Below are 15666 nucleotides of genomic sequence, written 5' to 3' on the forward strand. Positions count from 1 at the left end.
CCGGCGCCGACGTCAGTACCGGTGTAGGCGCCGTCATACCTTGCTAAACAGCTTCTGGGCATGCCCAGAAGCTGTGCAGGGATGACGCTGCGGCCCTGACGGCGGGGCCCGTGCAGTTCATCGTGGGACCGAAGAAGACGGAAGAGGACGCAGAAGAGGATCGCGCTGGCTTCAAGCTGCCCACACCTGAGATGGCAGCACTGGAGAATACTTTTTCAAGGTAAGTATTTCTTCTAAAAGATAAGTGCAACCCGGGACAGATCAGAGGCTAGCCATTGTGGAATGTACTAGCCCTGACTGTCCCGGGGGTATTTTTATTAAAAAAAGCTTTCCCAGGGTGGAACTCCGCTTTAAGAACCCTCGGCAGATGGACCTGGGTAAAAAAGGAGCGATTAGCAGGCTTAGCACTGGCACAGCTTGAAAAACCTTCCATTTGTACCCGGAAGAGCAGAGATGAGTGTGCAGAGTTGGAAGCACTTCCGTCATTTGTGAAATGTCACCGAGTTTTCTATGAACAAAGCCCGGCTGGGTTTTTACACAAGCTCTGAGGATTTCCAGCAGGAAGCTGCCTACAGCTCCAACAAAGTGCTTGGCGTGCAGGAGAACGCACAGCAAGGCGATGTAATTAAAAGATTAAAAGTGACAAACCAGATGCATTATTGACACTTATGGAGCTACTACCTGGGCCCTGCAGAGAAAAGGAGTCTGCGTGGCTTAATGAGACTATTTTAGTTCTTTGTATGTAGGATGTAAAATCTCTTCCGTCTGAGTCCCTAATGCTTGATCAAATATCACACTGGAAATGAAAAATAAGAAGGTTATAGATTATTTGAAGGATTCCCTACTTTCAATTATTCTGGGACCTTTTAGAAAAAGCTTAACCACTTTAACACTAAGCCTATTTTTGACACTTTTTGTTTAAGTTTAAATCAGTATTTTTTGCTAGAAATCTACTTAAAACCCCCAAACATTATATATATATTTTTTTTTAGCAAAGACTCTGGAGGAGAATAAAATGGCGGTCATTGCAATATTTTTTGTCACGCGGTATATGCGCAGCGATCTTTCAAACGCCATTTTTTGGGGAAAAATTACGAAAAATCACATTTCACTGCATTTTAAAAAAACGAAACAGTAAAGTTAGCCCATTTTTTTGAAAATATTGTGAAAGATGATGTCACGCCGAGTAAATAGATACCCGACATGTTATGGTTTAAAATTGCGCACACCCGCGGAATGGCGACAAACTACGGTTAATAAAAATCTCCATAGGCGACGCTTTAAAATTGACATCCCTTGTGACAGCAATATGCAGTGACAGGTACTCTTTATGGAGGGATCGAGGGTCCAAAAGACCCCAGACCCCTCCACTACACTTCCATGTATTCAAAACGTCGAAACCAGCATTTTTGAATACTGTCACTTTTTGAATCTGCCACCTTTAGCAGCAGAGTAACCCGGACGTGACGTCATGGACGCCGCCTCCAGGTTACGTCATCGGAAAACCCGATCAAAGCCGCTTCTGGCTTTGATCAGGACGGAAGGCGGCGGGAGGGGTGGTCCCCTCCCGCTCGCCGGGGTAACGATCGAGCGGCTCCTGAGCCGCATCGGTCGTTACCGCCGGAAAGCCGACCGCCGGCTCTAAAAAACGGTACCAGGGTGATGGAGGCATCATCCCGGTATCACCACGCAAAGCCAGCCGACATAGGTCTACGTCACTGGTCGTAAAGTGGTTAAAGGGTAACTCCACTTTTGAGGGGAAAAAAAATAGCAAATAAAGAAAAAACAATATAGCGTATACAATTGCCACACAAATCATATTGTAATGGAATGTTATTAAAAATTACCTTTCCTTTTCAATCTGCAGCTGTTGTAATTTTCTGAAAATGCAATGCAATATGGCTGCCTGGAGGTGTTCTGTACACAGAATGTATACTGACCACACCCCAGAAACATAATTTCCTCCTTGTGTGATTGACTCACCAATTTTCCCAGAAGTCTACACTAAGATATCCCCTGCAACATAAATTTCATTTTTAGTGAGATACTCCCAATAGGAACACGTCTAAAGGGATGCAGGCCCAGAAGCTTTCCTTATTAGAGCCCTGCAGCGGCCACAGCTGATAGATTAATATGAAACCACTCCCATTTGACCCACACAGCACAGGGGAACAGAGGAACAAACAATGATTTCTTCAGAATAACAAAAGGGAGGAATCTGCAACAAAGTTTGTTAAAATCCTTGCAATGCACAGAGATCACCCAGAGGGGAATGTTTTTTTCTCAACAAAAGTGGAGTTACGCTTTAAGGTATCACAGCAGCATATATTGAAGAAATACTAAAATCTTTATTTCTTTAGGTCCTTATTATAGTAACTTAAATAACTACAATAATTAGAAAAATATAAATGTAAAAAGCCACATTTATAGAGTCCCTCGTTTTATAATCCACATGAACTTGCATATTGTATATTGGGGTTGATTTACTAATGGCAAATGGACTGTGCACTTTGCAAGTGCAGTTGCTCCAGAGCTTAGTAAAGGAGCAGATGCTCTGCTGACTACTATTATCCAATCATGTGCAAGCAAAAAAATTGTTTTTTTTATTTTTCTTGCATGGGATTGTTTTTTTTTTTTGCAAAGTGAATATTTACCTTATTTACTAAGCTCTGGAGCAACTGCACTTTGCATAATATCCAGTCTATTTGCCTTTAGTAAATCAACCCCACTGTGTCTTATATCAAAAGAGTCTTCATATATCTTTCTATCAAGGATCCCCCCCCCCCCCAAAAAAAAAAACAGTCATTGAAAAATCTGAAATTCAAATCTCAAAGTGATCACATTTTTCGATATCCAAATCCCAAAAATAATTATCCCTTTCCTGCCCACGCTGTAGCCGTCTTTCGGCTTACTTTGCCTGGGAGGGCGTCCATGGATGTCCTTCCGTGATCGTGCTACCCGCTCTGTGATCAGATGGCGCGCTCTGAGATTGCTGAGTCCTTTGGACTCAGCTGATCACAGATCGGGTTAAAGGGCCAATCACATCGGCCCTTTACCATGTAATCAGCCGTGTCCAATGACAGCTGATCATGGCTGACAGCATGAGGAAGGGAGAAGAGAGCTGATAACCTGCTTGTGTTAAAGGGACATCCACACTGATAATCAGGGCACTAATTATCAGTGCAATCTCAACAGTGCCCACCAGTGCTGCCAATCAGTGTCCACCAGTGCTGCCAATCAGTGCCCACCAGTGCTGCCAATCCATGCCCATCAGGCCTGCCAATCAGTGCCTCCTCATTAGTGTCACCTATCAGTGCCACCTATAAGTGGCCTTCAGTGCTGCCGATCAGTGCCCATCAGTGCAGCCTAATCAGCGCACATCAGTGAAGGAGAAAAATCAAATTTTTTTTTTCAACATTTTTGGTATTTTTTCATTTGTTTAGCAAAAAATAATAAACCCAGTGGTGCTTAAATATCATTAAAAGAAATCTCTATTTGTGTGAAAAAAACGATAAACATTTCATTTGGGTACAGTGTTGCATGACTGCGGAGATGTCAATCAAAGTGTGACAGAGCTGAAAGCTGAAAATGGGCAGGAAGGGGGTGAAAGTGCCCAATAGGCAAGTGGGTAAATGATGTCTACACTTGAACTTGCCACCAAACTAGACGTGTCAGCACATAGCATTTTTTTCTATAAGAAATGGCAAAAAAAAAAAAAAAAAGACAGTAAGCAAATATGAAATTCAAAATTTCAAAGAGCTCAAACTGTTCGATATCCTTTCCCAGAGAAACCAAAAAAATCACCGCGATCCCCAACCTGAACTAAACAATGTGACAAAATCTTTAATATAAATGTTGCTGCCGACCACTGTCGTGTCTTCCCGCACCACAAATCTCACTAAAAACCCCAAAAGTGCAACGCAACTAAAAATAAATAAAATTAAAAATACATCAATTAATAAAAATCTGAGATAGAAAAAAAAAATTCATAATAAATACCATGAAAATTTGATCAATTCATAATATATCATAATATATATCAACACCAGTCCTTTATTTAATATCCCAATTCCAATCTTCTTAAAAGTGTCCTTTAAGTATCAGTGCAAATTATGTCAAGCATATCTGTCCATCCTATGTGCTCGGATAATCCCACCACCTTTCTCTGCTTTCTCTTACTTCAAGGATATGACTTACACTCAGGTAGGGTAAACATTCACATTCCCAGTAAAACCAGGGTCCGTATGATGCAGCAATCCACCAGAAGACTCAATGGCTTGGTCACCATCCACTCAGGATCCTGCCCGCTCAGCAGGAAAAAATAAATAAATAACCTCTCATGGTGTAGTATTCCCATACTCTTAGCTTTAATAATAAAAAGAATAAATATCCATTCAAAGAAAAAAGCACCCTTTTAAAACCTTCCAAACATTGCCCCCTTACGGATAAACATTAATAGGAAAGACATATGTAAAATGGCCTTCCAGGCGTGATGACATCACATAGCCCCACCCCTAATGTGTTTCGTCACGTGATACAGTGACTACCTCATATGAGTGACTTGCTCATGTATGATGTCTACATTTTCATTTTTTTAGCCACCAAGCTAGATGTATCAGCAGATAGCATAAACTGATCTCAACACAACTATTACGTGTTCCAATCCCAGACCATTTCATGTGGCACAGACCATGAGCTTGGTACCACAAAGTTGACATTTCCACACGAGGGATAGGTGACACTTATCTGGTTTAATGCTTCAGATTGTTCAATTAAGCTGTGACTCTCCAGTTTTAGTAAAATCAACCCCTATTTTTCATCAGACATTTACACCAGACCATCTTACCAGTAAGGTATGACCATCATCATATGGAGGAATAGCCACTTCAGTGGTGACAACCCAGGCTTTAACCCAGATGACTGTCATCTATCCCTCATGTAGAAATGATTATGGCAATCTGATTATGTTATTTTACTTTGTGGTACCTAGCTGATGACATGTGCCGTATGACGTTGTCCGGCATGGGAACCATGTGGCAGTTGTGTAGAAACCAGTTTATGCCGATACATCTAATTTTGATATTATTATTATTTCAGGTACTTATATAGAGCTGTCAATTTACGCAGAGCTTTACATATACATTACACATTCACATCAGTCTTGTGGTAAATTAATCAAGTGTACACCTCATATAATTATTCTGGATTTTGGATATTAAAGAATTTAAGCTCTTTGTGATTCTGAATTTCACATTTGCTAAATTGAATGCAGGTGCAGTCTGGACTCTCTTCTGTAGGTGGCGTTAGCCCCTAGTGGTGGTGAAGACAGGGAAGGAAGGGGTGAGGAACTTTATTCCTCCACAACTTCCTGCTGTCATCAAGGAAGCAGCTGTCCGTGGCCATCTTGGTTCAGGGCAGTGTCTATTTAGGACTCCCGGGTTTGGCATGCATTTTGTTTGAGTGTATAGTGTATTGACATGTTTCCTGTCTTTTCGGGAAAGTGTTACTCTCGGTTCACACTTTCCTGCAGTCTGTGGGCAGGTTGTGGGTGCAGGAATCGCACCTGTTCCTGCACCGGCAACTACCTGCAGCCAAGTCGCACTGCTCTCACGAGACCCCACGGGGCAACTAATCATTCTGAATGGCACAGCACGCATGTCAACCCACAGCACATTTGTGGGTGTGGGAACCCAAAGGAAATTACATGGTCAAAAAGGCCATGCAGTTTCCCTGCGGCTGCACTTTTAAAAGGTGCATGCACCTTTTTCCTGCGGGAAATGCAGGCACAACAGCCTATTTAAATGAATGGGCTGCCGTGCCTGGACAAGCGTCAGCCTCACGGTCCGCACTAGTGTCAACCCAGCTAGAGAGAGGTTCCAGGGGAGGAACTCCTGTTTGGGTGTGGAACAGCCAGGCCACATTTACACTCCTTATTGCAGAAGCTGTCGGCATCCTCCGAAATGGAAGATATTTGCAGCAGATTCTGTGTGGTGGCTCCAGACGCCCATATCTACCCGCCGGCCTGGTTGAATAACTTTAAAGTGTATATTGCAGTTAAGATTGCTTTTTTATTTTATTGTACACAATTTAAACCCTAGCAATAAAATTCTCCTACTGTACTTGTTCCTTTATGGTCAATTAAAGTTTTTGTAAAGTGACTGGCCTCAGGTGATACACAGGGATGAAACAAATCCTCCTGCATAAGTTGTGCCTGTTTATCTGCAGTCTTCTACATCCCTTCAAAGTACAGAATTTATAAAGCTTGCCTGAGCCATCAGAAAAAAAAGGGGGCGGAGAGCTGAAATTACACTCTGTAAAGCTCAGTGAGGAGAGCTTTGAGAGCTGATTGGAGGGAAGTACATACCCCCTTCACACAGCACGCATGAACAGAGCTGAGGCTGTCAATCACAGGCTGTGTGTAGCAGGTCCCTCCCCTGTTACCTTTTTTCTCTTGGTGTCAGGAAAACTTGGCAAAAGTGATTCATGCTGAAAGCAGCAGACAGAAATGACTCTTAGTGCTCTGGACTGAGACCAGCACACACTATAGAGGGACATGCTTTGTTCATATTTAATGTTTAAGGTTTACAATCACTTTAAATATAACATTAAAAGCGTTTTGTTATATCTGTTCAAGAAGTGCAAAAAATACCTGTTGATCCTGCCAGAAATCCCAAAAAGATTGTAGCTTCCTTGTGCACTTGTGCTACATTGAGATTTCAATCCCTGTCCAGTTCTCCTCTATGGACCAAAGAACAGTCCCCTTCTTAGGTTTTGGGTAAGAGAAGAGGGGGAGGCGTTCTGTAGCACACTTCCTGTCCTATGTTGACAACGCTGCTTCTCCATATATACAGTAGGGATCGATCGATATTAGATTTTCGTTGCCGATACCGATATTTTGGCCAACGCATATCGGTATCGGCCGATATGGGCCGATATTTTGTACATTCAAAGTTTTGAAAAATAAAGACAATTTTTGACACAAATCTGGTACTGAACATGGTAATTGTTGTTTAATGTTTAATGGCTGGCTTGCTGGCACCCTGTGGTGGGTGGGTGGCTTGCTGGCACCCTATGGTGGGTGGCTGGCTGGCACCCTGTGGTGGGTGGGTGGCTTGCTGGCACCCTATGGTGGGTGGCTGGCTGGCACCCTGTGGTGGGTGGGTGGCTTGATGGCACCCTGTGGTGGATGGCTGGCTGTCTGACACCCTGTGGTGGATGGCTGGCTGTCTGGCACCCTGTGGTGGGTGGCTGGCTGTCTGGCACCCTGTGGTGGGTGGCTGGCTGGCACCCTGTGGTGGGTGGCTGGCTGACACCCTGTGGTGGGTGGCTGGCTGACACCCTGTGGTGGGTGGCTGGCTGGCTGGCACCCTGTGGTGGGTGGCTGGCACAGGGACTGTGGGTGGCTGGCTGGTACAGGGCCTGTGGGGGGCTGGCTGGTACTGTGTCTGTGGGTGGCTGGCTGGCTCGCTGGTACAGTGCCTGTGACTGGTACAGTGCCTGTGGCTGGCTGGCTGGTACAGGGCCTGTGGATGTGGGTGGCTGGCTGGCACGGGCTGCTGTGGGTGGGTGTATGGCTGTGATACACTCCCGCGAGACTAGTCCCGACTCCAGATGAGGCTGTCCAAGGCGAAGGAGGCGGCCTAAGAAGGCAGAATGACGTCACGAAAATATCGGCAATATCGGCCACTTCTGGGGCCGATACCGATATATCGGGGAAAGTGCATATCGTCCCTCGATATATCGGCCTTGCAGATAATCGGTCAATCCCTAATATACAGTACAGTGAGTATTGCCATCCTAGCACAGGAAGTGTGTTATTAGCAGGATCAACAGGTGAAAAGAAGTAAAAGCATGAATAAAGAAAATGAATGCGGCCACCACATTGAAGGGTTAGTTGCAATATAGTAAAGTGATTTTCACATTATCAAAACATGAAGCATTGCATTGCTGCGCTTCAAAAATGAAGCTTTGTGTGGAGTGAAAGCATCTCAACTTCTTCCATTCTAGTCTATGGTACTACACCATAAAGACGCCGCCATGCGTTTACACCACGGAGCGTTAGGCCTTGATCACAAAGGCAAAAAAAAAAGAACATCTGGGATGCGTTTTTAAGATGCCTTTAATGCTCATCCAACAAGCATTTTGCATTTGGGAAGGGTTTTTACCACGCCTATAACCGCTTGCCAACCGCCTAACTGGGAATTGACATAATTACTTTGAGGTTTAATACCAGAGTTACGGGTATTACAATTTTGTAGAGTCGGCGCTCTTTCCGATAAAAGTAATATGAGCGGCGAATTAGTGGCATTCCAATGGTTCTCAGCTTACATCGGGAAGGCCGAGAACCTATCCTGAGGTTGCGGTGATTGGCCCTAAAGATAAGTAGAGGAAAGATGGCCTCCACTCATCACTATGGTCTAGGAGGCATGGAGCGATGTCATGAAGTTACTTCCGGTTCACAGCCGATGTGAACAAGGCCAATTTTTGTAGGTTGCTTTCTATTGCAGATGAGAGATGTGGGGTCTTATTGACCTCACATCTCTCCATAAAGAGGAGCCGTCATGCCTTATTTCTATTACAAGGGATGTTTACGTTTCTTGTAATAGGAATAAAAGTGATAAAAAACATGTAAAGGGACAGTGCAAAAATAGAAAAAAAATGAAATAAAATAAATAATAATAATAAAACTTTTTTAAAGCCCCCCCCCCCCCCAAAAGCATACGTAGGTCTCGCCCTCATTCTGTATGTAAACGTGTGTTCGCACCACACATGTGAGGTATCGCCGCAAATGCCAGAGTGAGAGAAATAATTCTAGGGCTTGACCTCCGCTGTAACTCTAAACTGGTTACCTGTACAAAATGTTAAAGCATCGCCTATGGAGATTTCTAGGTACTGTAGTTTGCCGCGATTCCATGAGCGTGCATAATTTTAATGCATTTTAAGGCATGACATGTTTGGTATCGATTTCCTCGGCGTGACATCATCTTTCATGTTTTACCCAAAAATTATTTGGTAAGTTGGTTATTTTTTTTAAATACAATAATGTGTACCGCTGTGCAAAAAATACAGTGTGACACAGAAAAAATGCAACACTCTCCATTTTATTTCTAGGGCCTCTGCTAAAAAAAAAAAAAAAATATATATATATATATATATATATATATATATATATATATATATAAAATGTTTGGGGTTTCATTTTCTAGCAAATCTACCTGATTTTTAGGGCCGGTTCACACTCTTACAAGTGCGGAGATCGCATGTAATTCGGAGCGCACTGCTCCTTCATTACATGCGATCGGATGTGCGGATGCGAATCCAGCCATACACTTTGTATGGCTAAATTCGCACCGCACCCGCACAAAAGACGCACAGGACCCTTTTTTACAGCCGCATCAGGATCGGATCGCACAGTGGTTCACACTTGTGCGATCCGATACTGTGCGAACTGTCAGATCTCCCTGCGATATGCGATCAAACTGTGGGTGTCGTTAACATTTAATTGACACCCCCTGCGTATCGCATATGGCAGTGTGAGCTGCCAGATGTGCGTTTGTGATGCGGGAACAGGCTGCGAATTCGCAGCCTTCCCACATCGCACAAGTGTGAACCGGGACTTACTTGTAAACAAAAAGTGTCGGACCTGGCCTGCTCCTTAGGCTACGTTCACATGTGGGAGTAGCGGATCGTGGGTAGAATCACCGCAATTCTGCCCGCGATCCGGAAATCAGTGCAAATCGCGGGACGCCTGTGTAATGCCCGTGATTTGCAATGGCACCCCAAATGCTGTGCAATGTTGCAGCGATTTCCGCCTGCTGAATCGCGGTAACATCGCGCAAACAGAATTGACGGACGCATGACGCACAAAGAAGGTACAAGAGCTTCTTTTGTGCGTCAGGCATCCCGCGATTCTGTTTGCGCGATGTTACTGCAATTTGGCAGGCGGAAACCGCGGCAACATCGCGCAGCGTTTGAGGTGCCATTGCAAATCACGGGCATCGCACAGGCGTCCTGCGATTTGCAATGATTTCCGGATCGCGGGCAGAATCACAGTGATCCGCTACGCCCACATGTGAACGTAGCCTAAGTGGTTGCGTTAAACGTGAATCAGACTCAGCTAACAATTCCCATTAACGCTATAGGTGCGTTTATTAGGCGGCAGTGTTTCAAGCAAGTATGAATAAGGCCTTACTGTTACAGAGAAATTCTTTCTTTCTTTCTTTTTATTACCGCAGTTCCACTTTAACGCATAGTTTCTTTCCATTGAAGCCAATCCAAGGAAGCAGAGCTGCGTAACTAAAATGTCACAAATTATTTTAGAATGGGTGACGGTGCTTTCACCTTGTGATAAAAATCTAATCTGTTCCTTTTTCCACGTTGCGGCTGATATCAGCGCCATGGCAGGTTCTAGACAGAATCAAATCTCCTCTCCGGCTCCCTCTCTTCCTTTCCTTCCTTTGCTGGTGCCGTTTGCAAAGCAGCATTTCAATATTTAATACTGCCGCACGCCAGGCTTTTCTGACACTCTCAGTTTCTTGCCTGAGGGTAATTAATAGGGAGCTGGGAGTAAAAGTAGAGGAGTGTGAGCAAACGTTTGAGCGGGGAGACGTGTTGTCAGGGAGCCGGACCGTGCAAGGAATTCTGGTTTTATTAAAATCCCTGCTGTGAAATAGCCTTGAATGTCACAGCGCTACAAAACTGTTCTGGAAACTTCGGCTGCCTGTCAGGACCTCAAACTGGAAATGATTTAGGAATGAAATTTGCAGAATTCTCCTGTGATTGACGCATTCTGTGCGAGTTCACAGCAGAACTCCAGCCAAAAGTAACAAGATAAAAATGAAGAACCCATTAAATGATAAAATAAAAAATAAAACATTTTGCTGCAATATTCAAATTGAATCCAGAGATTTCTCTCTGCAGTAATTTTTTTGTTCTGCCACTAGATGTCCTCAGTCTGATGGCCAGCATCTTTCAACTCATTTCCTCAGAGCCCAGGTCGTCCTTTACCCATCCAAGCCTGTGACTGGACAGTGAAGGGGGAAGCAGGACAGTGATGAATTCCTCTCTGTCACTCTGCTCTCTCTTCCTATCAGCATGCTTGTTGTCAGCATATGAACTGATTGGCTTCTCATTGTGCTTCTTCCTCTCTCCAGCCCTGCTGTATAGGGACTGCAAGAGGCTGTTACCAGGTCAAATTCAGATACTTCCTCTGCTTCTAATTAAAAAACACATTTCTGTATATATACACTGCTCAAAAAAATTAAAGGAACGCTTTGAAAACACATCAGATCTGAATGGGAAAAAATATAATGCCCGTGTGAAAGGGGCCTTCGAGTGCACTTAAGGGTGTGTCTCTTCTCCACCTCCCAAAGAAGTAGAACTCTACCCTGACCCCCCAGTGGTGCCAGGCTCCTGACAGTAGCAAGGCTCCACTTGGTCCACCTACACAAAAGCCTGGCAGACCCCTCTCCGCATGGTCAACCAAAGCCGACAAACGAGTACAAGGTGAGGGCCACACATCCTCCTCCTAGACTTCAGACTGAGCACCCACACCCTTTATCCAAGTGAAAGAAATACAAACAATAGTGCAAAGTGATAAAATGTGGGGAGAAAAACAAATCAAATAATTAGTGCTGGTGCAGTTGTACTGGCTAGGCCTTGCAACCTGATAGCAAAAATTGCCCCATAAGACGACAGTCTTCTATTCTTGTCTGTAAAGTATTGAATAATTACGCTCAAGTGGATGATTCAATCAGATTATTTACAGAACTATATCTAATTACTATTATGTCTTGGGAGATGAGCCTCTGTGATAGATCCTGCAGCAGGGTTTGCTATGCATACATTGACTTTTTAAAGTTGGAACTACCGTAGGCTTAGGCATGCGTCTTTACCCATCCAATAGTGTTCTGGTCTGGTGATAGGCTACTTAAGCCCCGTACACACGATAAGAAATTCGGCCGGGAAATTTCGCCCGACGACGGATCTACTGATTTTCGGATTGTTAGTATGGTGCTTTCGACAGCCGACTCCGACTTTTCGGCTGACAAAATCCTGGTGTGCAGGCATTAAAATTTTTGTCCTCCGTCAAAACACGTCCGATTTTCGTCTCATTAGTACATATTTCGATGGGGAAAAATCTTATGAGCAAGACACATGACATCACTTCTGAAGTAGAATTCTGTCATACGGGAAAATTCGTGTGCAGTCTAGAGCACATTCCAACCAACAGACACCACTCTGGACAAAAGACGGACGACCGGTCGGCGGAAATACGTTGCGTGTGACTGTGTACGAGGCTTTAGGTAGTCATCAGGTTTAGGATGGGGACAGTGGTCATGCCCACTCTCCCCTGCAAATCAGCTTTTTGCAAAAATGGTTCAGCCCTGCTGTTAGGCTTATTTGTGCTTGGGAAGTGGTTGAGTCTTGTTGCTCCTTACCTCCACCAAGCTTCGAAGGCAGCAGTATGGGGAATGCATTTGGCACAGCAAAAATTATCCACCCTATCACCCAGTAAGCAGTACAGCTCACTGGAGTGAATGGGACCACACCACAACATTTTGCATGCTTTTAGGGTGTAAAACAGGTAGTGAGGAGGTGACATACAGTATCACCGCCTCACCGCCTTCAAATCCCTATTCCTCACTCCTCTGCAGGCAGGGATCTTGAATGCTCGGGGGTCTGGGCGGCCTCTTGTATAACACAGGACTGCTCGGCCTGCTTTGTATGTGTTGATGTTGCAATGTGATCGGTCCAGTTGTGAAGGTGACCTGGTCATAAAATGCAGAGAAAGTATGCGGGAGCGAGGAATAGGGTACAAATAACTGCTTATTCCATGGGGTTGGGAGCCTCTGCAAAGGCCATTTTTTCCTTTGACCAGGAATTCTTCTTTACTTCTTGTGTTGGAGAACACAACATTAACCACTTAAGCCCCGGAAGATTTTACCCCCTTCCTGACCAGGCCCTATTTTTTGATTCGGCACTGCGTGACTTTAACGGACAATTGCGCGGTCGTGCGACACTGTATATAAACAAATTTTACGTCCTTTTTTTCCCCACAAACAGCGCTTTCTTTTGGTGGTATTTGATCACCTGTGCGATTTTTTTAATCATGCGCTATAAACAAAAAAAGAGCGACAATTTTGCAAAAATAACAATATTTTTCACATTTTTTTATATTAAATCCCCCCCCCCCCCAAAAATGTAAAAATCAAAATTCTTTAACATTTTAGGCCAATTTGTTTTCTGCTACCTATGTTTGGTAAAAAAAATCTCAATAAGCGTATTTTGATTGGTTTGCGCAAAAGTTATTGCGTTTATTAACTAAGGGAAAGATTTTTGTCACTTTTGTTGTTTTTTTTTTTTTAACGAGTAATGGCGACGATCTGCGATTTTTTTTTTTGCGGGACTGCGACATTGCGGCGGACAGATCGGACCCTTGACTGACATTTTTGACACTTTTTGGGGGTACCAGTGACATTACTACAGTAATCAGTGCTATATATATGCACTGTTACTGTAAAAATGACACTGGCAGGGAAGGGGTTAACTTTATTGGAGAAGGAGGGGTTAAGTGTGTCCCTAGGGGCGTGTTTCTAGCTGTGCAGGGATGTGGCTTTTCATGTAACAGCAGAGATCTACGGTCCTACATAGCAGGACCGTATTTACGGTCCTACATAGCAGGACCGTATGATCTCTGTTGTTACACAGGGGAGAATGACAGGCGGCTATGTTTACATTAGCCGCCTGCCTTTCTCCCTCTGTAACTGACGATCGCGAGTGACCGGCGGACATCGTGTCCGCCGGTTACTCGCGCGGAGGTGTCCGTGAACGAGCAGGGGCGGGAGCGCGCCACCGGCGCGCGCGCGGCGCGCGATCGCCCCCTATTGGCTCACAGGCGAGTGACGTACCCATACGTCACTTTGCCTGCACGGAGCTGACCGCCGCAGTATATGTACTTGCAGCGGTCGGCAAGCGGTTAAAACACTATTTCAGCATAGTGGGAAAGGGTTCCTCCTCATTCGTCCCTTTATTTTGGTCTATTCTGTATAGTGGTATATAAAAAGTGTCTCCCAGTGCTAAAACTTTTATCCGATTTCTAAATTGCTGCATCTGTAGATTTCAAAAGCCAATACAAGGTGGTAAAAAACAAACCGTCGTTGCGAAGCACCTATCTCCTGCGCTCTGAGTGGTGCAATCCTCTATCCACCTCAGCCACAATCTTGCAGCTGTTGAGAACTATTGACTCGGCAACATCGGATAGCTTCGGCCTTGCAGCCCCTTAAAAGACCAGGGTAGTCTGAGACCACTGAAAATGACAAAACAAACACAAGATTGCACCGGCCTAGTGCATTATCCTCTAAAAAGGTTTATTCAAAATAAAAGGTATAAAAAAATACTCAAAAACGAGTTCTTGATAAAAGCATATCAAATATGGTACGCAGTCTTCAGCATCGAGATCCAAGGGTGTACCGTCCCTTGAAGCTGTAAAGGCTTACGCGTTTCGAGGCTTAGCCTCTTCCTCAGAGCTAAAACTTTTATCTGATTTCTAAATTGCTGCATCTGTAGATTTCAAAAGCCAATATAAGGTGATGTCATGGAGATTAGGGGTGTGTCCTATGCCTATATACTTTTGCTAATAGGTGTCCCTCATTCCCATCTGATAAAGTTGGGAGGTATGATGTCCCTTCATCTCACAACCAAGACCAAGAAAACACGTTAGAAAGGCATGAATAAAGATTAAAAAAAAAAAAAAAAGTTGTGGGGTTGCCTCAGTGTGGGGCTTCAAAACTGGGGTGGGAGCCTCAGCCAGAGGTTGGGCTTTGAAAAAAACTTGTATGCTCCATCTTTAGTGTGGTTTCCATGAAAACTCATCTTCCATAGGAATGAATCATACAGATATATGAATGTAGCCAATGACTTCATAAGGACCTGTCTCTGATCTATTGTGTTCTTTATATGTAGGCATTGTACAGATGTCCTGTGCTGCATCATCTTTGTGGTGGTGATCCTGGGATATATTGCGCTGGGCATTGTGGGTAAGTGACAGTTGAAAATTTCTTTTTTTTATGCCTACCAATCAATAAGATACCAATGTTAAGTAATGTGTGACTTAGATGTTATCATTTGTGCGGTGTCGAAAATATTATTTTTTTAGTACATCAATATTGTGGTAAATCAAAGCACGTCTTGTTCCAAAACCCCAAAACCAAGAATTTTTTATATAGCGCAGCTTACCAGTCCCTAGATGTGGTGACTGCATTCGTTTTTTCTTTCAGTCGAAGAACATGTTCAGCAAGTACAGAAATCACTTGCTGATCCTGCCTAAAATGTGGTGCTGTTGCCACTTACTGTGAACTGAGCTGAAAGCTAAAACAATCTCTTGTTAAAAGTAGAACTAAAGGCAAAACTTTTAATTTTGGATAGGTTAAGGGAGGGTTATAACTAGTGATCGACCGATATTGTTTTTTTATTGCCGATACTCATATTTTGGTCATGCATATCGTATCGTCCGATATCTGCTGATATTTTCGGACATTTAAAAAAACATTTCTGGATTTTTTTTTTTTTTTTTACACAGGTACTCTTGTGGAGGGATCTGGTGGTCTAAAAGACCCCCAAACCCCTCCTCTGCACTTAAAAGCATTCAAAATGCCAAGTTGAATG

At 43.9% G+C, this 15666-nt stretch overlaps 1 protein-coding gene across 3 annotated transcripts in view; it reads left to right on the top strand.

Moving 5' to 3' along the window:
- Positions 1-15666, top strand: part of SLC44A5 (solute carrier family 44 member 5) — a 282899-nt gene that overhangs the window by 140948 nt on the left and 126285 nt on the right. For all 3 annotated transcript variants that reach the window (XM_082266222.1, XM_082266223.1, XM_082266221.1), the window contains exon 3: positions 14965-15038. In XM_082266222.1, coding sequence (XP_082122348.1) covers positions 14965-15038 — 74 coding nt within the window. The remainder of the gene's footprint in view (positions 1-14964; positions 15039-15666) is intronic.

The sequence above is a fragment of the Pelophylax lessonae genome (genome assembly GCF_965119305.1).
Source record: "Pelophylax lessonae genome assembly, chromosome: 8".
In the NCBI taxonomy this organism is placed as follows: domain Eukaryota; kingdom Metazoa; phylum Chordata; class Amphibia; order Anura; family Ranidae; genus Pelophylax; species Pelophylax lessonae.